Source organism: Podarcis muralis, chromosome 7, assembly GCF_964188315.1.
Source record: "Podarcis muralis chromosome 7, rPodMur119.hap1.1, whole genome shotgun sequence".
Taxonomy (NCBI): Eukaryota; Metazoa; Chordata; class Lepidosauria; order Squamata; family Lacertidae; genus Podarcis; species Podarcis muralis.
Genome location: NC_135661.1, coordinates 74,440,063 through 74,465,667, shown reverse-complemented (window position 1 = coordinate 74,465,667; position 25,605 = coordinate 74,440,063). Strand labels below are relative to the sequence as shown.

Sequence of the window (25,605 nt, the reverse complement as noted above, 5' to 3'; positions counted from 1 at the left end):
TGCCACTTACCTGGGCAGGGCAGCAGTGAAGTCAGGGTGCCACAGGCAGAGCCACAGTGGGACTCAATTGTTCGTTTTTCTTTAAAAACATTTATACCCACCTTTCCTTCCTGAACCCAAGGCAGCTAACTATGAAAGCTAAGAGGAAACCAAGCACTGAAGGAGCTGCTCCTTCATCACCAATTGATGGAGCCAAGCTGGTTTCATGTCCTATGAAGCTGCCTTGTTTATAGTGAGTCGAACACCATTTTGTCCATCTCGTTTTGGACATGGCTCCCCTCCCCCCCATCAGCACTACCTGGAAATGCCAGGGACCAAACCTGAGACCTTTTGCATACAAAGCCCCTGAGCCACAGTCCTTCTTATGTCAGTGCAGGGAATGGTTTTCCCAGAACCATTTCACTTCCTTAACATGGCTCTGCTGTCCTTGCAGATATATGAAGCCTGAACCGAGAGATGAACTTCTGGCTGCTTCCTCTGCCGCTGGTCTCCCTTTCTATACACACCAGGTGGTGCTGTCTGCATTCTAGCAGCATCTAGTAATGGGCATTAGAGGGAATCAATGGCCTTTTAAACTGTGGGTGGGGTGTTGTTTTTGTTTGTTATTGTGCTTTTATATTGTAAACCACCCTCCTGTTCCTCAGATGAAGAGCAGTATAGAAATTTAGTTAATTGTTGTTGTTACTGTATGGATGGTGCATAGACCAGTGTAATTTTGTTATCTGCAGCTCATTGTTGCTATTATTTCTCCAGAATTGAAATGTATTTTCTCAATCGGCTCCTGGAACAAATAGACAGGAGCGCTCAGTTCATGTTTCCTCTGCCAGGATGTGCCCATGGATGCCACTGTCCTAGGATTCCCCTGACTTGTCACCTGTAACACAACCTGTGTCTGGGGATCCTGGTGTCTTATTCTCCCAGGATGATGCCACTGCCAGTGGGGTGTAGTGGTTAGAGTATTGGACTTCAGATCTGGAAGACCAGGTTTCAAAACCTCACTCAGCCATGAACCTCACTAGGTGACCTTGGGGCAGTCTCTCAGCCACAGCCTACCTTGCAGGTTAGTAGTGAGAATAACATTGGGGGTGGCAGCCATATATGCTGCCTTGAACTCCTTAGAGGAAAGAAATGGAATGCACATGTACAATAGCCCAGGTGACTATTGCAGTTAATTTTTATTTTTTTTATTTTTTGCAGAAATCAACCATAAGTGTCCACTGCATAAAATGTATGACGACTCCCATTGATAATTGTATATTAATGATCACTGTTTTTCAGGCCATTGATGCTTTTCATGCATACATGCACATTCATCACAATTGTACTGCATTATGGGCTTTTTAGTCAACCCCCAGATGTTTTGACATGTATGTGTTTCATGGTCACAGTGCACCATAATTTTGGTATACTACAAAACCCACCTATGTGGCGTGGTATGGTTGAAGTGTTCATATGTATGAAAACATTCATGGGCCTAACTGCAAAGTCCATAATACAGTGCAACTGTAATTTAACATACACATCCAGGGCCTTGGTAATAATGAAACCTGGGGTTGGCCAGGATGCAATGTGTTTCCATTTCTTATGGCTGTCACCACCTCTTAATTTCCCCCCAGACATGACTGCTACTTACATCTAACATCTAACTAACAAATAACGCCTTCCTATTCCCCACTAGGTAAGCTGGCCTGTGTTCCTCATGTCAGATAAAGCATGGAGCCAGAATGAGCAATCAATCAGGCATGCAGGGAGCAAATCCTTGGGCTACTAAAGTATGCAGTCAAACCCAGGTTCCAATTTTGAAGCTTTATTGAGATTAAGGATCAGGGATGATGGAGAAGAGGTAGCATCAGAGGAATAAAAGTTTATTCTCTAAATGGCCATACAATTCTAAGGAGAAATCCCAGAACTTTTTTGCTTGAAACAAGGGCTCTGAGAAACAAAATGAGGTGGGGGGGGATTTCCAGTCTGCTCCTGGTATGGAGAAACCATGAGGGTGGGGTTGGGGAGTCTGTGGCCCTCCAGATGTTGTTAGACCCTAATTCCTATCAGCCTCAGCTAGTATGGCCAGTGATCAAGGATGATGGGAGTAACATTTGGAGGGTCAGAGGTTGACCATCCCTACACTGGAGCAGTTTTCCTCAACTTGATGCCTTCCTGATGTCGCTAAACTCCAGAACCCATCACCGCTGACTTAGGGATGGAGAAATACGTCAATGTCAGTTTCTCTCAGTGTCTTGTTAATCTAATTTATCCAAAGTTCACTCCTCCATATTTCTGCATCAATTGGTGATTATTATTTTTTAAAAGGACTCACGAAAGATCATTAGCATTTTAGTGCAAATTTCTCCCATACACATTTTTTTTGTATACAATTTGGCCTAACATGAACATTTTTGACAAGCAGCTTTCCCTAATATAAGACATAGCTGCATGTTATCTTCACTAGTACGCACATTACACTAGTACGTGCATTTTTATACCCACTACTCAGCTGAGCCACGACATTTCCAAAATGTGGAGACAGGCGGATTTCAAAAGATGCCTGGCTTTCGTTCTGCATCTTGTTTTGGGAAGTGCAAATTAGGTAAGTTTGCTTTTAAATGAGAACGGAATCAAATTTCTCCCCCCAGCCCTATCCTTGACCGTTTGGGCCATGGTGGCTTGGAATTATGGGAGTTGGAATCCAACAACATCTACAGAGCATAGAGTTGAGGAAGGCTGCATGAGGAGGGTGTTTCGCTCCCATTGGCTTGTGGTGCAACAGCTATTCTGAAAAGGAGAGTTAGGTAACTGGGCCACAGGCAGGAGGGTGTTAAGGAAAAAGTGAGATGAGAAAGAGAGGCACTGTTTTCTCAGCTCTCCCATATGGGAAGTCGCCTTTTGTGTTTCCATTTTTGATGAAGAGCTCATCCAAGCTTGGCCATGGAGTCCCATCTCCATCCCTGCACAATCTAAGGTCATCGCTGTCGACTAATCAGGCCTCAATGCCAGAAACATTCACCACTGTGCTTTTCCCCGACTTGGAGAGCATTTTCCTGTGGAAACAAATAATGGAAAGCTAAAGCATGGGTAAGCATAGATAAAAATGCTTGTTTATCCATTTTTTTATTCCAATTTTTTTATCCTTTTTTATTCCAATCTTCAGCTGAAAAAAAGCTCCCGGAGCAACATACAGGGGGGGGAAATAAGACAAGTCAGGTTAACCTACCCTCTTTGAGGAAGCCAGTATGGCGTAGTGGTTAAGATTGTCAGCCTAGGTCCTGGGAGAGACCAGGGTTCAAATCCCCACTTGGCCATGAGGCTCATTGGGTGACCTTGAACCAGTCACCATATGTCAGCCTGGCCTACCTCACAGGGTGATTGTGATGATAAAACGGGGAGGAGAACCATGAGTGCCACCTTGGGCTCCTTGAATGAAAGGTGAAATATAAATGTGACAATAATTAAATTTCTATCGGGGGAGAGGCACAATTGCCATTCAAAATTAGTTGTGTGGGTTTTTTTGTTTTTTTAAAAAAGTCTGACATAGATGAAAGTATACTTGTGCCAAAAAAGAAAGAAACATGTGATAAAGAACAGTGATCAATAATATAAATAGGGCAATAGTGTTATGGAACAACCAGTTATAGATCCAGCCAATCTTTTTCAGATATGTCCCAATTAGCCCTGAGTCCTTGGACTAACTGAACTACAGTGGTACCTCAGGTTAATTACTTAATTCGCTCCGGAGGTCCATACTTAACCTGAAACTGTTCTTAACCTGAAACACCACTTTAGCTAATGGGGTCTCCCGCTGCTGCCGCGCCACCGGAGCACGATTTCTGTTCTCATCCTGAAGCAAAGTGCTTAGCCTGAAGCACTATTTCTGGGTTAACAGAGTCTGTAACCTGAAGCGTATGTAACCCGAGGTACCACTGTACTAGATTCGAAGAATTTGTGATATACAACATAAGGTTGTGTTTGTAGAGAACAGGCTCTCGACAAAAGGAAAAGTGCTCAGCTGAAAGACTTTTTTCAGCCACTGACACACTAGTGGAATTATTTGGACACATTCCCCAAAGCAGATGGAGAAGCTTTTCTAAGCCAAGGACTCAGGACCAATTGGGACATATCTGAAAAAGTCTTAATGGTCAAAACACGTCTATAACTGATGGACCATGGAAATCACTACAAACTATCACCACCATCCCAATCAGGCTGCTGTGGCTGCCAACTGAAACATGAGATGGGATCAGTAGATGAAAGACTGGTGGAGGAAGATCACCACTGGAGAAGGTTAAGAAGAGATTCCCATCATTGCTATGCCAATATTTGGTCCTCATTTCCTACCATGGCTATCCTTCTCTCCCCCATATGAACTCACCCATTGTTTTCTGTGCCTGTTCCGGATGAGTTTTTGCCCAGGATATTGTTCCTACAATACATCAGCAAGCCACGCTGGCGCTTGTAGTAGCAGAAGACATCCATCACCAGCAAAGCCACCAAGAGGATGATCAACACAATGAGCACAAGGATGCCAGTTCCCAAACCTTGAGTGTCTGGAAAGGGGAGAAGGAAATCCATTTGCAAGAGCAGGTGGGAAGGACATCAGAATGCAGGAATCCTTTCGCTAGCCTTGAGCAGAGAATGACCCCCATTGTGAGCAAGGGCACCAGCTGGAGGGGGAAAGCTGAGGTGAAGGTAAGTCAGCCCAGACTCCTGGCATGTACTGTGGCTGTAAGAAAGACAGCCATTGAGAGCAACAGCAGGATTGTTGGCTGGGAGTGAGGCATATTGTGGTTCTCAAAGTTCTCTAGGACCTTTGATAGAGTGCAACTTCTCAAGCTGCAATTCCTTTGGACCTATATAAGATTTTGTGACTGGCCCTTGATCTTTTGCTTTGTGCCACAAAATAATTGAGTTTATTTTGCCATTCTTTTTAGTGAAGGGGAGGGGACTGGCAGTACCTGAAACAGATATGAGAATCTAAGTAATACAGACATTTTTATTACTGCAGTAACTGATCCAGCTTAGGTTAGTACGCTTCTATTTTATTTTATTTTAGATCCTGTTGCATGCTTTCAGAAACATTTGTATAGTTCCTTCATCCTATTTAAAGTCAAATATGAGAGCTATTCCTAGGTATTTAAAGCCACCAAGGGCTATGGCTAGGAGAGAGTTAAGAGAGAAGCCAATTGAGATCCCTTGTGTTCAGACTGACCAGAAGGATAGAATCATAGAATAGAATCCTAGAGTTGGAATAGACCACAAGGGCCATCGAGTCCAACCCCCTGCCAAGCAGGAAACACCATCAGAGCACTCCTGACATATGGTTGTCAAGCCTCTGCTTAAAGACCTCCAAAGAAGGAGACTCCACCACACTCCTTGGCAGCAAATTGCACTGTTGAACAGCTCTTACTGTCAGGAAGTTCTTCCTAATGTTTAGGTGGAATCTTCTTTCTTGTAGTTTGGATCCATTGCTCCGTGTCTGCTTCTCTGGAGCAGCAGAAAACAACCTTTCTCCCTCCTCTATATGACATCCTTTTATATATTTGAACATGGCTATCATATCACCCCTTAACCTCCTCTTCTCCAGGCTAAGCATGCCCAGCTCCCTTAGCCGTTCCTCATAAGGCATCGTTTCCAGGCCTTTGACCATTTTGGTTGCCCTCCTCTGGACACGTTCCAGTTTGTCAGTGTCCTTCTTGAACTGTGGTGCCCAGAACTGGACACAGTAGACTTCCGGGTTAGCGCCATCGTCTAATGGCGGATTCCCTCCGAGCTCCGGAGGGAATCGGCTCAGTAGGGGTTGGGTCCTGCCGCGGCGACGACACGGGGACCCTTAGAAACCACAGGCGCGGAAGCCTGTGGACTTGGTGACTCGGCGGGCACCATTTGCGCCCCCCCGACCCGCGAAGGAGCCTTTTTAAAGGCTACGGAACGGGGGACGGGGAGCGGCGTGGTGCTGAGAGTCGACTGCTTCCCCTACAGAGTGAAGCTGCATGCCATGGACGGAGAGCGCTGACTTCTTCCTTTGAACATTTGGACTTAAAGTAACAACCCGTGAGTAATACGGAAATTGGACTTATAAAAGGTTTAAAAAAAATAATTTGGATTTGGAACGATCGGGGAAGGCGCAAAGAGGAAGTCCGTCTCCCCGCCTTGTAAACAACTTAAAGCAAGGACTAGATAACTAAGGTTGAGAGAATACCTTCTTTTTTTAGTGGATAAAAGCAATTAATTTCACGTTTTGGCAGTAAAAAGTGATCTTGCTGGAGGATAAAAGCTAATTTTGAGAGTGGAAGAGTCACCCCCCCCCCTGGACCCGGGAGTGACCCGTGAGAGAGCCTGTTGAAGAGATACAGAAGATTTTGACAGCTGTCAAACTAGCTGTCAAAGTTGGGGGGAAAAGAGAACTTTGTTTCTGGCGTCTTTGCTGGTTAGATTTGTTACAATTTGGATATAAATTGTTGAAAACAAAGAAGAACAAGTTATTCTGACTTTTGGGTTGGAACTGGAAGGAATACTAAGTAACCATAATCCCTCTAGAGGGGGTTCTGGGACATTACAAGAATGGCTGCAAGTGGAAAAATACTGATGGAATTAAATAGGACTTTCTCCTGGAAAAGTTACAAGAACAAAGTGATGTTTTGGCTACAAGGGTTACAACACTGAATGAAACAGTAAACAAACTTACTGAATCTGGAAGGGACTTGTCTCAAGTCTTTGCAACTGAACAAAAAGTCCTTGTAGCTGAACAAAAGGTCTTTGCAGCTGAACAAGAAAAGAAATCTGAGAAATTTGAGAAAGTGGAAAAAGAGATGTATGATGATCTGGAGGGAAAGGAAGGAGGAGCTATATTGCTGCGGAAGATGACGGAGAGCCAGAGGCCTGTTAAGATTGATATAAAGGAAAACAAGATTTGGAGGATGAAAATCTGGTTTGAATTGAAGAATGAAGAATTGAGAGATCTCCTTATGTGGAGATCTGAGGACCTATGGATTACAAATTTGACCAAGGTGGAAGCTGGAGCTTTTGGGACATTTGGACTTAAAAGAAGCAAGAAACAAGATTTGGGCTCCACCTTTAAATATGGAGGTCTGGCTGGAAGAAAAATGAACATTATTGGGACAGAGCTTCTCCGAGACTTGGTGTTTAATATAAAGGACTATCAAAAAAACCGGCAGAGAGGAACTGAGAGAGAATTAAGGGCCTTGGACGTGAGATCTCCAGGCTGATAGCAGTTAGACTGATGAACATTTGTTGGGGATCGAAACCGGGAAAGGGGGGGTGAGGTTTGGGAATCCAAAGGATATACAATTATATCTTGTTTCTAGTTTTTTTTTGGTGTGGGTTTTTTTTAGAATAAAAATTGGGGAATTCGTGGAAGGGGATTGAGGTCGATCTTAGAAAAAGATTTTAAGATTTAAGATTGATGTTTATAAGTTAAAATTGGTTATATAAAATGAACTAAATACAATAATGAACTAAATATAATAAGGTTAAAAAAATTAGGGATAAGAACTTGTTGAACTAAAAATTGGAATTGGAATACAAGAAGGGGAGGCGTGGGGAAGTCATGGAAATAAGGTATTGAAAATAAGGTCTGTAAATGAGTGTGTGTTTTTTCTATTTTTAACTTTTTTGTGTATCTTTTTTCTTTTCTTGTCTTTTTGTTTGGAAAATCTTAATAAATATCTTTAAAAAAAAAAGAACTGGACACAGTACTCCAGGTGAGGTCTGACCAGAGCAGAATACAGTGGCACTATTACTTCCCTTGATCTAGATGCTATACTCCTATTGATGCAGCCCAGAATTGCATTGGCTTTTTTAGCTGCCGCATCACACTGTTGGCTCATGTTGTTGATTTTGAAAAATTTATTCATAAATCTGCCACTTAATTAATTTGCTTACCACCAGAAAGTTCTTAATTTTTAGTTGAAATCTCATTTCTTGTCATTTGAATCCATTGACTCAGGTCCTACCTACCCACCCTCTGGAGCAGAAGAAAATCAGCTTGCTCCATGCTCCAACCCTTCAGATATTTGAAGATGGCTGGCATACCACCTCTCAAAATAAATTAAAAAATTGTCCAGTAGCACCGTAGAGACCAACTAAGTTTGTTGTGGGCATAAGCTTTCGTGTGCATGCACACTTCCTCAGATACACTAAAACAGAAGTCACCAGATCCTTATATACAGTGGGAGGCTGGGGTGGGGTTTTTCTAAGAGGGGTAGTAGGAGATGGGTGATTGACACAGTTGGAATGGTAAACCTGTTGATGACTGCAATTAGTCCTACAGGAAAAACCAAGGGATAGCATGCAGATGACCAAAAATAGCTTTAGCATATGTAATGAGACAAGAATCCAATATCTCTATTCAGACCAGGTTTCTCCATAGTTTTCAGTTTAGTAATAAGTTGTAATTCAGTAACTTCTCTTTCAAGTCTATTTCTGTATATAAGGGTCTGGCGTCTTAATGAGGGTGAAAGAGGAGAGCGCAAAATATGGTCTGTAGCTCAACATCAAAAAAAAAACTAAGATCATGGCCACTGGTCCCATCACCTCCTGGCAAATAGAAGGGGAAGAAATGGAGGCAGTGAGAGATTTTTCTTTCTTGGGCTCCATGATCACTGCAGATGGTGACAGCAGTCACAAAATTAAAAGACGCCTACTTCTTGGGAGAAAAGCAATGACAAACCTAGACAGCATCTTAAAAAGCAGAGACATCACCTTGCCAACAAAGGTCTGTATAGTTAAAGCTATCGTTTTCCTAGTAATGATGTATGGAAGTGAGAGCTGGACCATCAAGAAGGCTGATAGGTGCAGAATTGATGCTTTTGAATTATGGTGCTGGAGGAGACTCTTGAGAGTCCCATGGACTGCAAGAAGATCAAACCTATCCATTCTTAAGGAAATCAGCTCTGAGTGCTCACTGGAAGGACAGATCCTGAAGCTGAGGCTCCAATACTTTGGCCACCTCATGAGAAGAGAAGACTCCCTGGAAACGACCCTGATGTTGGGAAAGATTGAGGGCACAAGGAGAAGGGGACGACAGAGGACGAAATGGTTGGACAGTGTTCTCAAAGATACCAACATGAGTTTGACCAAACTGCGGGAGGCAGTGGAAGACAGGAGTACCTGGCGTGCTCTGGTCCATGGGGTCATGAAGAGTCAGACATGACTAAACAACTAAACAACAACAACAAGGGTCTGGTGACTTCTGTTTCAGTGTATCTGAAGAAGTGTGCATACATACAAGAGTTTATACCCAGAACAAACTTAGTTGGTCTTTAAGGTGCTACTGGACAATTTTTTAATTTTTTTATTTATTTTGACTGCGTCAGACCAACATGGCTACCTACCTGAATCTAATATCACCTCTCAGTCTTCTCTTCTCCAGGTTAGTGTCAACATTCTGACTTTAAGCCAATTGTTTGCAACTCACCTCCTTGAAGAGTAACCTTCTTCTTGCTGCTACCCTGATCATTGGCAGCTGTTATTAGTAGTTCTGAGAGATCCTCTTGTGATGCTGGCGTGAACTAGAACCAAAATTAAAAAGGAGAATTTAAGTTGCATCAAAATGTGAAGTGGAATAATATTCTGCTATGGCAAGTGAAGGAACACTTATGAGGTTTTCTTTTTCCAAAACTTGCACCTGCCTTCTCGAGCCTGGTGCCCTCCACATTCTGCTAGACTACAACTCCCAGCATTCCTGACCATGGGGTTATAATTTGAAACATCTGGAGGGCACCAGGTTGCAGAGAAGAGTGGCTTACACTGCAGGTGTCCTCAGCAACCATTGGTGGCTTCATATTGCTTGCTTCCTAGGGCTGAGCAGAAACAGTGACCCAGTCTAAAATTCATGAACTTAACCCAACAATTCAAGGAGGGGTGATTTCATGGAGTAGCCCCTCACCCAAGTCTTGTGGGGTTGAGTTTACCCTTTCATTGTGAAGTGAACAACTGGTGGGTGGGTGGGTGGGTGTGGGAGAGAGAGAGAGAGAGAGATCTTTCATTAAATGTTCTTCAAATGCTCTGCAGCCTCCCTAGCTGCCAACACTTCCTTATCTGCAAATGCCTCAAAGGAAAAGTTAAGCTGCTAGAACCACCAAGGGCAATTTGTCCATCCGCCTTGCCCCACGTTCCCTGTCTGGGTCCTTATAAGGTGAAGGCACTGCTTAAGTATTCTTGCCTTCTCTTTGCATTTTTACAGGGAATGTTCTTTGCCTTTTGGATGTGTTTGGTTTTTAATACTTTTGAAATGTCTTGAATTGGTATGATCTGTAGTGTTTGTTTTTACATTATTGTATTTGCCTGTGTAGGGACGCGGGTGGTGCTCAGCGCCTAGGACTTGCCGATCGCATGGTTGGCGGTTCGAATCCCCGCGGCGGGGTGCACTCCCGTCGTTCGGTCCCAGCGTCTGCCAACCTAGCAGTACAAAAGCACCTCCGGGTGCAAGTAGATAAATAGGGACCGCTTACCAGCGGGAAGGTAATCAGCGTTCCGGGTGCTGCGCTGGCTCGCCAGATGAAGCTTTGTCATGCTGGCCACGTGACCTGGAAGTGTCTGTGGACAGCGCTGGCTCCCAGCCTATAGAGTGAGATGAGTGCACAACCCTAGAGTCTGGCAAGACTGGCCCGAACGGGCAGGGGTACCTTTACCTTTACCTTTATTTGCCTGTATGTTTTGTGAGCTGTCTTGGGGGCCTTCTTGCCTGAAAGGCAGTGTATGAAGACGCAGTTAGCATAATATATCAGCATAGGAAACTGAGAACGCTGGCTGCCATGCACCTGCAATTGGTGGGCTCACTTATTTTGTTTTTGAATGAAGTTCTTCCTTTTACCTTTCTTTTTTTTAAAAAAAACTCCTTTCACTGATCTCCATAAAAGTTTGCATTAAAATTTTCATTTGATTTTCATTTTTTAAAAAAACAGGCACAGTACACAGCCTTCCCAACTTCCAGAAAAGGCCATTTGAGGTCATCACTGAGTTTTCAAGAAGTGTTTTGTGGAATTTTGGGGTTCCTTTGAAGGGGGACCCCTGTAAGCTCACTCAGCCCAGCGTATGAAATGATCTAGCCACATCTCTGGGTGTTCTGATGTAAAAAAAAATAAAAAAAAATGTTGCTGTTTTTTAATGGTGTTGCTATGGTTGCACATTTTGGAAAAGAGAATTGAATGAAGATATTTATTTTAAAATCATTAATGGCAGACATGCTTTCCTGGCTTATATCTTATGAGTCAGTCCTTATAAGTGGATCCTGAGACAAATGTTTCACTGAGGAGTGCTCCTGTTCAGGATTCCATTCTAGTCAGTCATATCCCTTTCCAAGATGTTCCTTTTGCTACCACCACCTGTTTTAGATCCCAACACACACAAACACACACACATATGAAACAATTGGTTGGTCTTCCATGGCCACTGAACATGTTCAGTCCTCATTAGGGATGGAGGAAAAATCCAGTTCAGTTTGAATGAATGAATGAATGAATGAATGAATGAATGAATGAACTTTATTACGGTCACAGACCAGGATAAAAAACAACAACATATAAATAAAATAGCAGTTAAGATTTTTTTAAACTGATAAATGTTGGAGCAAATAAGGACAAAGGAACAAGCATAGGATAAAACATCTGAATAAAATACAAGATTAAATACGGATAATGGATGGATAAAAACTGATAATTAAAACAGATAAAAACTAAAAACAAATAAAAACATGCAGTTAAAACAACTGTAAGAGCGTAAGAACTAAAAGACTCGCAGATAAAACAACTATAAGAGGCTGCAGAGTAGAAGCCTCTGAAACAGAGGATACTCACAGCATTAGACACTGGTGTGCAAATATGGTTAAAACAGACAATTAAAACAATGTACAACAAGAAATTTAGACACAATGTGCAACAATAAACTATCCCAGGGAGTTGACTCAGAGTCACCCGTGGAACCGAGTTTGGGGATTTTCATGCCGGACTATTTTGACACAAACTGAAGCATAGCCCTCCCTCAGAGCTGAAACTTCTGCTAATTTTGTGATGCAATCCTCCAAATGAAAAGCATACACTTCCATAATAGGGGGGAACATGCATAGATGTGCATATGTTTGCAGAAATGACCGTGTTAAAAATATACTGTTGGCATCCATCTGTCTCAAGAGACAATGGAGTGTGCCTCGGGGGGGGGGGAGTCAAACTGCTAGTTAGCAGCACCAAAGTGACCTCCCTAGGATGCAAGCTTGGACTGTGGGTGGATCTAGACACGGGGGGGGGGACTATAATTAAGTCAGAAATTATATCGTTATAACAAAAGAAAATAAATCTCTATGGAAAATGAGGTTTTAACATTTCCTGCTCTCTTGCGCCATCTGTTGTTGCATGTCTATAGTGCAGTCAAATCGCTGTTTCTTTACTAATGTAGCTGAGTCCTGTGTGTATGCAGGTCCTGGGCCCCACTCTGGCCCTTGCTGATGTGGTCCAAAGGAAAGCAGAGCAATACTTTTGGCACCAGCCAGGCTGCAGGAGTTGCTGGAAGGAAACCATCAAACCACCTTAGGGAGTCCACTCCAGATTTGTGTAGGGTTTACTCCTTAGCCTTTCCTTCTCTCAAAGATGTCATACACAAAGCAGTGGAGGTTTAGGATCAGAGTTTTCCTTCTTCTGGATGGGCTATCTTTCCAGGTTGAGGAGCCCCATCTGCCCCTCACTTCCCTCTACAGCACATGCAGAAATTGCCTGCTTAATTGTTGGACCCAGTATTGCTCTTGTCCGCTCAATCTGCCAGAGCCTGTCTTCACATGCAGAGGAAGCATCTTAATTCAGCAAGGATTTGTGACTCATTGGCTACCCGCACCTGGTTTAGTTGGCCAGTCAAAGCCTTTCCTGGGGTTTGGCCATTGTTGCATGCCGACGGCTTCTAGCAGCCACAAGTGAGAGCTGAGTGCAAGGTGGGGACCAAAGGTGAACAAACAACCCCAGAAGGAGCACAATGTGCCCCCCACCAGAGGAACTAAAGTAGAAGTAAAGGTACTCCTGACCATTAGGTCCAGTCGTGACCGACTCTGGGGTTGCGGTGCTCATCTTGCTTTACTGGCCAAGGGAGCCGGCGTACAGCTTCCGAGTCATGTGGCCAGCATGACTAAGCCGCTTCTGGCAAATCAGAGCAGCGCATGGAAACACCGTTTACCTTCCCGCCGGAGTGGTACCTATTTATCTACTTGCACTTTGACATGCTTTCGAACTGCTAGATTGGCAGGAGCAGGGACCGAGCAACGGGAGCTCACCCCGTCGTGGGGATTCGAACCGCTGACCTTCTGATCGGCAAGTCCTAGGCTCTGTGGTTTAACCCACAGCGCCACCCACATCCCATACCAGAGGAACTACCCCTCCGCTAACACCCCATACTGTGTTAGGCAAAATTGCACTCCAAAATTCATATATATTCCAATAACTGCTCCCTTAAATGCTGCTGAATTTTCATGAAGACTTTAAAAAAAAATGCAAACTGATAGAGAAAAGTGCAGAACTGAATTTAAGATTGGGGAAGTGGGGATGAGGAACTGAGAGAAACTGAAACTGGCCAATGTGTCGGGAATGAGTTGGCTGTTGACCAATGCTCAGGGATGATGCAAGTTGTAATCCAAAACAGCCTTACCTCAAAGGAATACGTATGTCTGTCTTGGTCCTGCGCCACTTTCTTGATATTATCACCTTTGAAAACCTTCCCCTTCCAAGCAATGGTGACAGAGGGGGGAGGGTAAGCCAAGATGCTGAAGTTGTATTGGGCAGGTGTCCCAATCGGGGTGGCAAATGAGTCGCCTGTGGGGAGCTCTATCCTTGGAGTGACTGGGAAAGCAACGCAGATTGACATTTGTTACATAGGAAGCTAGTTTTTGCCATTATTTTACCTCTGGGTAAAACATAGTGACTGCCAAGTAATATGTTTTCTGTATTTCTGATGTACTTTGCTTTTGAAAAATTGTTTGCTGGTCTTTGGACCGTAATAAAGAATGTGGGTGTTATCTATACAGTGGTACCTCGGGTTAAGAACTTAGTTCATTCCGGAGGTCCATTCTTAACCTGAAACTGTTCTTAACTGAGGTACCACTTTAGCTAATGGCGCCTCCCGCTGCCGCCTTGCAATTTCTGTTCTTATCCTGAGATAAAGTTCTTAACCCGAGGTACTATTTCTGGGTTAGCGGAGTCTGTAACCTGAAGCGTCTGTAACCTGAGGTACCACTGTACTGACTGGCAGCAGCTCTCCAAGGCCTCAGGCCGGAATCTCTCTCAGCCCTTCCCTTCTCTTTCCAAATCAAAAGACCCGTCCACTCCTTGCTTCCTAAACTTTACCTCTGATTAGGTCCATCCACTCTGCATACAACCAAATTTACAACCCTGGCAGCGCAACAGAGACCAAGGCTCCTATCTCCCAGCACTGTGCTAAGAGATTCCAAACATCTCTTACATTTAATATTGAGGGAGACGTCCATGACAACAGTTTCATTCCGCTCTTTAATGCTGGCCTCGCAGGTGTGGACACCAGCATCTGAGGGTTGGGAGTCCTTTACCACCAACGTCCCATTTGCAAGCACAGAGACTCGCCCTCCTGTCCAGAGAGGAGAAGCAAATTAGCAGTGGTGATAGTGGGATATATATATATATTTTGCAGGTACATACTAGCAAAATATCATAACAAACACCAAAAGCAAAAGGGATATCGAGAACTGAACATTGAGCAAGACAAATACCTGCACCTAAATCAAGATCAACCAATAGCAAATAACCAATGACAGATCAGTATAACACATTTCAAAGTAACACAAATGGGTTTGCATTATCCTGTACCTTATTGCTTCAAAATAAATTAGAAAGAGACTTCATTTCTCCATAAAGACATTGTCTATGCTCTCTCTGGTTCTAACCATATGTGTGAGCTTAACCCTGCATACAATGGTCAAGATTTTAGTCATCCATTCTCTTCCCCCCACCCAAGTTTTGTCAAATAATAATTTAGGCAGCGGTCAAGAGATGTTGTATTAACCCCTTGTCCTCTAATAGTACAGGAGAAGCAAAATAGCGGAGGTGCGAGTTGGTTATCTATCTAGGGGCACCTCTGAACAGAATATCCTACTCACCATCTCCGATCTTACTGATTTCCTGGTTTCCAAAGGTCCATCGTACAGTCGGTGGTGGGATTCCAGTGGCTTGACAATCAAAGGCTACACTTGTGCCCTCAACAACTTCCTTTGTGGGCTCCATGGGGGTCACAAACTTCGGTCTCTCTATGGATAGGAACATGGGAAGTTGATTTGTACCGAGCCAAGCCATCTAGCTGACTGGCAATACCTCTCCAGGATTTCTGGCCCCAACTGAAGACACTAACAATTGAACCTGGGACCTTTAACAGGCAAATCACAACTTGGGGTAAAAAATCAGGGTCAGGTGGATTGGACTGCACTTGGTGACATCATGGTATGATGAGCTATGTACACAGTGTTCAAACCTGGGGGCAGAGGGAGCCTAACCTTATCTTTTGTGTTGGCGTTATTGCCTGCTGTTTTTAAGGATATGATGGGGGGGGGGACAGAGAGTGGTTTTACAGTTCATCCGTCTTCACAAGAAAATCTGGGAACTGTAGCTCTGTGGGGGGAATGGGGCCTCTTAACAGTTCTCTGCACCCTTAAGAAACTACAGCTCCCAGATTTCTTTGTGGGAAGCCATGAACTGTTCAAAGTGGTATTGTAGCACTTTAAACATATGGTGTAAACGTGACCTAAGGTGTGTTAGTTTCACCTAACACTCCCAATTTATTGTCACTCTAGACCACGACTTGGGAGCCCTTTTCAATATGAGGGATGCATTCCCTAATGGGCAAGTTTCCAGGGGCCACACGGCAAGTGAGGCCAGAGGCAAGAAATGGGGCAAATGTAGATGAGCCAGTCAACCAAGAGACATTATGACCATTAAAGGGAATGTTTCAGTAAGGAGAGAGCCCTTGAGGTTGCATGGCCTTGGGGGTCCCAAGGGCAAGGTAGAGAGGCCTGGGAGGCCGCATCCATCCCCTCCTCCCTGGATCTGAGGTTCTCGGTCCCTGCTCTAGCATATTGCAGGAACATCAATAGAATGTCACTTACGGACCACACGGATTTTGATCTGGGCAGTTGCCGTGTCTCCAGACTCAAAGTCGCCTTTGCAGGTGAAGATCCCTCCCGCCTGTGGATCAGGAAGAGTCATCTCCAGCCCCTTAGACTGCTCGTCGATATGCCGCAATGTGTACAGCTCTGAATCCTCGATATCAGTATCCTCTGGGTCAGTCCAGGTCAAGGTAGCTTCCCCACCAGCTCTCACTGACATGCGGAGGAATTGAAATGCACAATTAATAGATTGCCCAGATGAGGTGGTAGCAAGGGAGGGAGGGATGATGAGAAACCTGACCTGATTGATAGGTAAAGGTAAAGGGACCCCTGACCATTAGGTCCAGTCGTGACCGACTCTGGGGTTGCGGCGCTCATCTCGCTTTACTGGCCGAGGGAGCCAGCGTACAGCTTCCGGGTCATGTGGCCAGCATGACTAAGCCGCTTCTGGCGAAACCAGAGCAGCGCACGGAAACACCGTTTACCTTCCTGCCAGAGCAGTACCTATTTATCTACTTGCACTTTGACGTGCTTTCGAACTGCTAGGTTGGCAGGAGCAGGGACCTAGCAACGGGAGCTCACCCCATCGCAGGGATTCAAACCGCCGACCTTCTGATCGGCAAGCCCTAGGCTCTGTGGTTTAGACCACAGCGCCACCCGTGTCCCTTCTGATTGATAGGGCTATCCATCAAATCAGGGGTTGCTAAGAGGGTTGCCAAACCTTCAGGGTTGACCTGAAATCTTCAGGTTTGCCTGCCTCCACTCAGGTGGCAGAAGGAAGGCTTGTATCTCCAGGTAAGTAAGACTGCCTTAAAAAGGGGGTTTTAAAATAATAATAATAATAATAATAATAATAATAATAATAATAATAAAGAGACTGTGCGGGCACCTGCTGCAAATGATTGCCTAGGTCTCTGCAAGGGGATCTGCCCTCCTCCGCTCACTCCCCACTTCTGCCAATTAACCTCCATTCCAACAGCTCAGTGATGGGAGGTAGCCCAAAGGAAGGAAAAGGACTGGGCTGGGCTCAAGATGAAGAGAGGGTTATGAGACTGCATGCACACCTGGAGCAAGGTGTAGAGCTCTGGATGCAGGTGAAGCAGGTGGAAAGCAGGGGGAGGAATGCAGCTCTGCTGCCTCCAGTGTGTGTGTGCGTGTGTGTGTGTGTGTGTGTGTGAGAGAGAGAGAGAGAGAGAGAGAGAGGGAGAGAGAGGGAGAGAGAGAGAGAGAGAGAGAGAGAGAGAGAGAGAGAAGAGAAGAGAAGAGAAGAGAAGAGAAGAGAAGAGAAGAGAAGAGAAGAGTGTATACAACAGTTTCTCTGTTTTGCAAACATGTCCACAGGCCCCCCAAAGTTGGCAACCCTTCCATCAAATGAGTGGAGAGTTGTACAAGAGAAAGGTTGTACACACACATACAGACTATCTTTAAAAGTTGGATGAATGGGTGGGTGGTTGTTTTAAGGAAAGCCCAGATTTTCGCAAAAACAGGAGCCACTCTGCTCTGGAAAGGGCAGTGACTATGTAGTTGTCAAACACATCCAATCATCTCTTGAAGACCAAATCTATGTACAATTAAAGTCTGGACAAATCCCACCAAGGATCCCGGGAAGCAACAGGGATTACCCCTTACAGAGCTGTAATTCCCAGCTGCCTTAACAGTTTCCATTATTCCTTGAGGCGGGTGGGGGGGGGGGATATGATTTAAATGTATGCTGTGTACACAACTTGAGTGCAGGTGGGGACGGAAGAGGTTCTGTGAATTTTAAACAAAAGGAAATGTGCAGATAGAACAGCGAGCAGCTGGGAGCCTGTCCCACCTCTGAGCCCTCTTCCTGTCTCCCCCAAGCCACAAACAATTGGACTTTAAAAAAACAAACAAACCAGATGCCGCATGGTTATTTAAATGCATAAGCAGCAAACATAATTTTAAACAAGTTTTCTAAAGGCAGACCACACACACCCCCAGAAGCAGGGTGGGAGAGAGCAGTGGCGTAGCGTGGGTTGTCAGCACCCGGGGCAAGGCAAGTAATTTGCACCCCCTAACCCGTGGATTTGCGCCCCCTAACCTATGGATTTGCCCTAACCCCAGATGTTGCGCCCGGTGCGGCCGGCCCCCCCTGCACCCCCCACGCTACGCCACTGGGAGAGAGGCCAAACTGGCAATGCAAGGAACCAGTCCACTGTGGAGGGAAGCAGGTGTGTCCTCTGGAGAAGCATGTCAGACCATTGCTCTATTTAGCTCAGTGCTGCCTACACTGACCGGCAGCAGCTCTCCGGAGACTCAGATGTGGGGTGAGCTTTCCCTGCCCTATCTCGAGATGCTGGGGGTTGAACCTGTTTGCAAAAGATGTGCTCTGTCGCTGTGCTGTGGACCTTACCAATAGGACAGACCATTGGTTTATCTCGCTCTTCACTGTCTATCTCAGGGAATGGGAGCCTGAGGTCTTGCAGATGCTGTTGAACTACAATGCCCATCATCTCTTGACTACTGGTCATGCTGGCTGTGGATAATGGGAACTAGAGTATAATAATAATAATAATAATAATAATAATAATAATTATACCCCGCCCATCTGGCTGGGTTTCCCCAGTCACTCTGAGCGGCTTCCAACAAAATATTAAAATACAATAGTCTATTAAACATTAAAAGCTTCCCTAAACAGGGTTGCCTTCAGATGTCTTCTAAAAGTCTGGTAGTTGTTTTTCTCTTTGACATCTGGTGGGAGGGCGTTCCACAGGGCGGGCGCCACTACCAAGGAGGCCCTCTGCCTGGTTCCCTGTAGCTTTGCTTCTCACAGCAAGGGAACTGCCAGAAGGCCCTCGATGCTGGACCTCAGAGTCCAGGCAGAACAATGGGGGTGGAAACGCTCCTTCAGGTATACAGGACCAAGGCCATTTAGGGCTTTAAAGGTCAGCACCAACACTTTGAATTGTGCTCAGAAACGTACTAGGAGCCAGTGTAGGTCTTTCAAGACCGGTGTTAATGTGGTCTCGGCGGCCGCTCCTAGTCACCAGTCTAGCTGCCGCATTCTGGATTAGTTGTAGTTTCCGGGTCACCTTCAAAGGTAGCCCCGCATAGAGCGCATTGCAGTAGTCCAGGCGAGAGATACCGGTAACTAGAGCATGCACCACTCTGGTGAGAACTGGTGCAAGTTTATTTGGCAAAGGCATTGGAGAAGCCACCATGGTGGCTCTAGATTACACAGGCGTATACAGAGGCATTCCCTCACCCCTAGCTTTACACATGCATAGAAATTAAGGGCTCACCCACACTTCTGTTTGTCCTGCAATTCCTTCCATTTGTCCCGTGATTCCTAGGCATGGGTCCAAGAGGTTCATGTTTTTTGTCCCACTGTTTTCCCTGGGAAAACCTGCTGTTTACCACTGAAATGAAACAAATGCTGATCTTCTGCCGCAAACCCGTTTGTTCTCATTAAGCAGTAAGCAGCCGGTTTTGCCAGGGACTAAAAAGGAACCTCTCCTTCCCCTTCCAACTCTACAATTCTATGATAATCTCGGGGCAAACAGGTCTGTGGATGTGCCCCAAGTCCTGTTCATGGAGGGAAAGTCACCCTGCGCCATCACAGCTGGATCCCTGATCCAGCTGGAAGAAGAGGATGCTCACTCTTATCAGGCTGGGTCAAGGCTGAGCTTTTCCTGGACAAACGTCCTTGACACACCTCCTTAGTGCAGGCTGGATAAGCAAATTCTCCTAACAATTTTTTTAGAATCATAGAATTGTAGAGTTGGAAGGGAACCCGGGGGGTCATCTAGTCCAACCCTTTCAATGCTAGAATCTTTTTCCCAATGTGTTGGGAATTATAGAGGACAGAACTACCTAAACTGTATAGAAACTTGTATGCTACTACAGTGGCAAGAATATTACTCTCCCAGAAATGGAAAGAAGCAGAAGTCCCAGGAATGGAAGAATGGATACAAAAACTTACAGAATATACAGAAATAGCGAAACCGCTATTAAAGGTTTGTTTGTTCAATGATTAAAGTCCTACATGATCTGAGCTCAGACCGGAGAAATCCAGGTCGGTTTCTATCTATGCAGCACTATTTTTATTACGAAAGGACCAAAATAGTGGGACCCATGCTAAATAAATGTCCCAATTAAAACTACTGTCTACCACTAAAGTAGTAAACATGCCCACCTCATAAATCAAAATTACCAGAAGATAACAAACTTTTTTTATAAAAGAATGGAAATGTTCTATTGAATATTGAATATTTGCAGACAAATTGTAAACAGATAAGAGCATTGGCAGTATTATTGTAATAACCTGCAGTTTTATATAAGAGTGTATATTTACTAAATGACTAAATGAGCAGATTTAGTTAATTTGAAGAAGATATTAAAAATAAATTTAAGGAACTGCAGAAAGAGAGGAAAGGAAGTCAAGTTCTGAAATGTTAAAATGATTGTAAAACTAGTGAAAAGTATAAACCTGAAAAGCATAAATACAATTTTAAAAAGCAACGGGGGGGGGGGGCTTGAACCCATGACCTTGAGATGAAGAGTCTCATGCTCTACTGGCTGAGCTATCCCAGACAGTCTGGGTAAGGGGAATCAACCAGTTCCCTACTGCTGGTCTCTATTGACTGGCAGCAGCTCTCTCAAGTTTCAGACAGGGAAGAGATGCTGGGGTTTTAAACCTGGGGCCTTCTGCATGCAAGCAGGTGCTCTGCCACTCAGATCACCCTGCAAGAGCCCAGAATACTGTGCTAGCTACTGCTTTGATGCATGTCTGTGCACACGCTCTCCATTATCCGCTTTCACCTTTGCACAAGAAATACGCTTTCTCGGCCAGCTGCACGTCCCCATTGCCGGGAATGATCTCCAGAGACGTCTTGGCGGAGTGAACAGCCCCTAGGAAGAAGAAAGAAGCACATTGTTTGGTCCAATCACAAGGCAAAGTCCTTTTAGCTCAGAGCATCTAGTCAGAGCATCTAGCACAAGCAAGCATTCCAAGCAGCCACAGCCAGTGGCAATAGTGTTCAGGGCACCACTTATGCAGCAGATTATTCAAGAGGCATCCCCTCACGATCCTCAGCAACCTCACAGTGACGCCAGGGTGCAGCTTTATAATTGCATGGTGCAACAACAAAAACATGCCCTGGACCACTTTGGAGTCCAGTAAAATTAATGGGTTGATTATCTACATTTCAGTCGCTACACTGGTGAGTCAGCTAAATGTAAATACAGGGGAAATGACTCAAAAGGGGGAGAAAGTGGGCTTTCTTTGACCCCACTCATACCATACATTTAAAGCGTTATGGTACCACCATAAACATTCCCCCAAAGAATTCTAGGAGCTGTTGTTTGTTAAGGTGCTGAGATGTTAGGAAAGGCTCCTAATCCCCACCCTCACCCCCGGAGTTACATTTCTCAGAGTGGTTTATTAATCTCTCTTCCCAGGGGCCTCTGGGAATTGTAGTTCTGGGGAGTCTCTTAACAATCCTCAACCAAGTATGCTTTCCAGGAATCTGGAGCTGGGGGAAACTATGACTATTATAAGGGATATGATACTGTTTTGATTGTATAGTGCAGTTGGAACCTAAGTCATGTCTATTAATTTCAGTGGGTCTACCCTGAGTAGGACTAGCATGGACTAGAACCCAAAATAGGTGTTGATTCATTCAAAACTATCCTGTTAGGCATTTAGAAAACAGCAGCAGTAATTTGCCATTAGGAAAACTAAGCAAAACATTTGCTTGCAAGTTTGAGCTAGGGCAAATGGCTGGCATTTTATTGTTTTATTGTTGTTAGCTGCCCTGAGCCCAGCTTCGGCTGGGGAGGGCGGGATATCAATAAAATTTATTATTATTTTTTATTATCTCCAGTTAGCAGGATAGGGAGAGCAAGTAAAAGGGAAAGACCTTTTTCTGCCTTAGATTCTGGAGAGTTGCTGTCAGTCAGGGCAGATATTGCTGGGTGAGATGGACAAACTGGCTGGCTTGGTACATTGCTAGATTTTCTAGGTTTGAGATTACTTGCAGAAGCCTTCTGCTCTAGAGGCACTTCAGCCCATCACGAACTCATCCTCTGCCATTTTGTAGCCCAAATGCCCAGGCAGCCCACAATATCCCCATGCAAGAAGGAAGCATTGCTGGGCTTCAGAGAGCCCCCAAAGTTTGCAGAAGTACCACTGGGGCAGGGAGGGAGTTGGAGGGGTAAGAAATATATCATAGATTAAAAGGCGAGAGAAGTCTGATTAGGACCATGCATGGTCACTGGCCACAAAAGCACTGAGGAAAATTGGGAGAAGGATAATGGGATGCAGTATTCTGGGAGAGAGTATGCCAGACTGGCTAGGACCTTGAAGAGGGGCACATCAAACTGCAATATTTTGTTGCAGGTCTCACTTGCTCCCTTAAAGAAAAAGTCATAAAGAGGAAGGAACGAAATAGCCAAAGAGCTAATACTAAGGGACTGGGGGGGTGCAGTCTAGACACCCACAAACTCCCTTCCTGGAACAGGGCCCTTTCATTCATTCAGTCATCTTACCTGCTGCAAACATGAAAATGAGGAATCTCCCTGGTTCCATCTTTAAAAGGCGGGGATAGGAATTGGGCTCCTTTGCCTTTCAGCACCAGCAGTTTGGAACAGGGACTCTTGGGTCCTGGGCTATTTATAAGGCTTTCTCGCCAACCCACCACCCTCCCTCTCCCTCTCCCTCCCACCTTTTTCTTTCCTCCTCCCTGCTGTGTGCCCCTGTGGCATGGGGGGGGGAAGGAAAAGGGTTGGAGCAGGAAGTCAGGGTGGGAGGGGAGAAAGAAAATAGGAAGATTTGTGTACATGCATGCTTGTTCAGGCATGTGGATATGCATTTCCAAATGTGCATTTGCCTATATTTCAGCAAACTCAGGTGCTCAGCTACGATGGCTACCTAGTCAAAACAGTACCATTAAGAAGGTAGCACCAGCATGCTCAAGTGGCAGAACTCCAAGATTTGGAGGAGAGAGAAATTCAAAATAGAATAACTCAATGAGGATTGAGCATAATCCATTGCCACAGAAGGCTGAGTGTTTGCTAGAGGAGGGTGGAATTAGGTGTGGCAGAATGGAATGAGATAAACTCAAAGGAAACTTGGGCTGTGTGGCCTAGCTGGAACTCTCAACAGCAGCACAACGCACTACAACATTTTATTGCACTCCACACTTGCTATTTAGCTAGCGAAGTGTTACATTTGTTAGTCGCTTTATAAAAATAAATAGTGTCGATGCAACTTAATAACAAAATGCAGGCAGATAAAATCAATTAAAAGCCAATTTAAAAAAACCAAATGTACAATACAAAATTCATTTAAAAGCTCATTCAATAATACAACAGGAAGGACAAGTCATAGTAGGAATGTGAGTGCACGCACACACCTTGATCCACCCCAGGGCCCCAATCCAGGCACCCAATCCGGGTTGCCCCAGGGAACACCTGCCCAGCCCCAGATCCATCCCTGAAACAAGTTGGGTGAAGGACTGATGTTTAATGAGAGCTTTTTAAACCCTAGTTAAACATACAGTCTTCCACCTGATGGAGAGCAGAGGGTCTCTGATCAGGCAAAGAAGCGCTGCAGCACAAGACCCTGCCATGCACGGAATACTCTTGAGGAGCAGCACTCTGTAGCAGCAGCCAGAGGATTTGAGCCTGTGGGGTGCTGCTCCTCAAGAGCCACCCGCTATGGAGATCACCCACCCAGCCCGCCCTGGATCAGGCCATTGGTCCATCCAGCCCAGCACCTTATTTTCAATGCAGCCAACCAGATGCCTGTGGAAAATCTCCAAACATGAGCTCTTTCCCCGTCCTGCAGCTTCCAGGACCTCATATTCAGAAGCATTTACCACCTCCAACTGTGGAGGCAGAGCACATCCACAAACTTGTCTGATCTTCTTTTTTAAAAAAAATAAAATATTCAAAATTACAAGACATATTATCCAAAAACATATCATCCTTGTTCCCCCCCCCCCATTTTTCCTCCCTCCCGCCCTCCCACACAAAACCCACCCACCCCCACCACACCCTCCGACTTCCCTCAGTTCCAGTCTTTGGTTTCTCTAAGAATGCTGTTTTCTGCATGTTACAAAATTGTATAGGTCCTCAAACTATTTAGCTGATTATTATCAATAAAAGGTTTGTGAATGTTTATTCAAAACCTGCCAAGGAGTCCAGTTCGCTTTGTTGCGTTGTCAGATACTTTGTAAAGGGTTCCCATTCATCCTTAAAGTCACAGTTATCCTTCTCCCATAGCTTGTATGTCAGTTTTGCCAGTTCTGTATAGTCCATCAATTTTTCTTGCCATGATTCTTTATTTGGGGTTTCTTCAGTCTTCCATCCTTGTGCTACTAGAACTCTCGCGGCCAATGTCACATACATGAAGATGTTTTTCAACTTTTTTGGCAGGTCTTTCCCTACAATCCCCAACAAAAATGCCTCAGGTTTTTTAACAGATGTTAAAGTCTGGTCCTCTTTTAAAGCCATCCCAGTTCGTGCCCATCACCGCCTCCTGTGGGAGTGAGTTCCACAGGTTAACTATGTACTGTGTAATTTTAAAACACTAATTAAACATAAAGTGTTGGTGGGAGAGAGATGCAGAGTCTCCTTCCCCCTCACCTGGCAGAAAGTGTGGGGTTTGATCTCATGGGGCACTGATACTATTGTTTATATAGGAATATAAAGCTTGGGGGGGTGAGGTAGAGAGGAAATAGATAATTTACAGTTACAAAACCCTTGGCCAGGTTCCTATGCAACTGAATAAGGCGACAGACTAGTAAATCTAAATATTTCCTTTCCCCCATTATATATATAGACACTTAAAACAAGCAACAACAATCTCAGCTGACTTGGGCCAATATCTAATCCTGCAGAACAGCTCATAAAACAAAGGATAGCCCCTTCCCTTTCCTGGACACAATGAATATATAAAAATACAACCTGACTCTGAGTTGAATGTGGTATTGCAAGTTTATGTTGAATGGGGGAGTTCTTGTTCCTGCCAGGGGTTTCAAAGTATATTTTACATTTGTGAATTGTGCCTTTTTGAGTGATTTTTCCTGCATTGCTTCAGGGATCAGGAGCCGTCATGGCCCCTTTGGCTCATTTGCAAAGTAGAGCAACTATTGTGACTCTCCCCAGCACACCAAAATTAACCCCATGCTGTGATTAGGCTGGCGAAGGCTTCCTGCAATCCTGATTCCAATGTCTGAGATTTCATTTACTGGTTTATTTAAACTTATTTGCCACTTAATTGTTTTTTTTAAAAAAAAAACACCTCGAAGCAATTTACACACAAAAAAACAGGAAAATGAAAGTATCAGTAAAAGCAGTCCAAAACAGCAATTGAAAACATTAAAAAAAAAATGGAATCAACTACAGTGGTACCTCAGGTTACAGATGCTTCAGGTTACAGACTCCAGTAACCCAGAAATAGTACCTCAGGTTAAGAACTTTGCTTCAGGATGAGAACAGAAATTGCGCGGTGGCATCGC

At 44.6% G+C, this 25,605-nt stretch overlaps 1 protein-coding gene across 1 annotated transcript; it reads right to left on the bottom strand.

Moving 5' to 3' along the window:
- Positions 1-1,791: 1,791 nt before the first annotated feature.
- Positions 1,792-22,749, bottom strand: LOC114603512 (neural cell adhesion molecule 2-like). Its single transcript, XM_028742563.2, has 9 exons — positions 22,631-22,749; positions 20,903-20,992; positions 16,118-16,330; positions 15,119-15,265; positions 14,449-14,589; positions 13,639-13,829; positions 9,431-9,524; positions 4,367-4,541; positions 1,792-3,038 (listed from the first exon to the last, which is right to left on the bottom strand). The coding sequence occupies exons 1-9, from the start codon at positions 22,668-22,670 to the stop codon at positions 2,978-2,980; spliced, it is 1,152 nt and encodes a 383-aa protein (XP_028598396.2). The 5' UTR covers positions 22,671-22,749; the 3' UTR covers positions 1,792-2,977.
- Between the last annotated feature and the right edge of the window lie 2,856 nt (positions 22,750-25,605).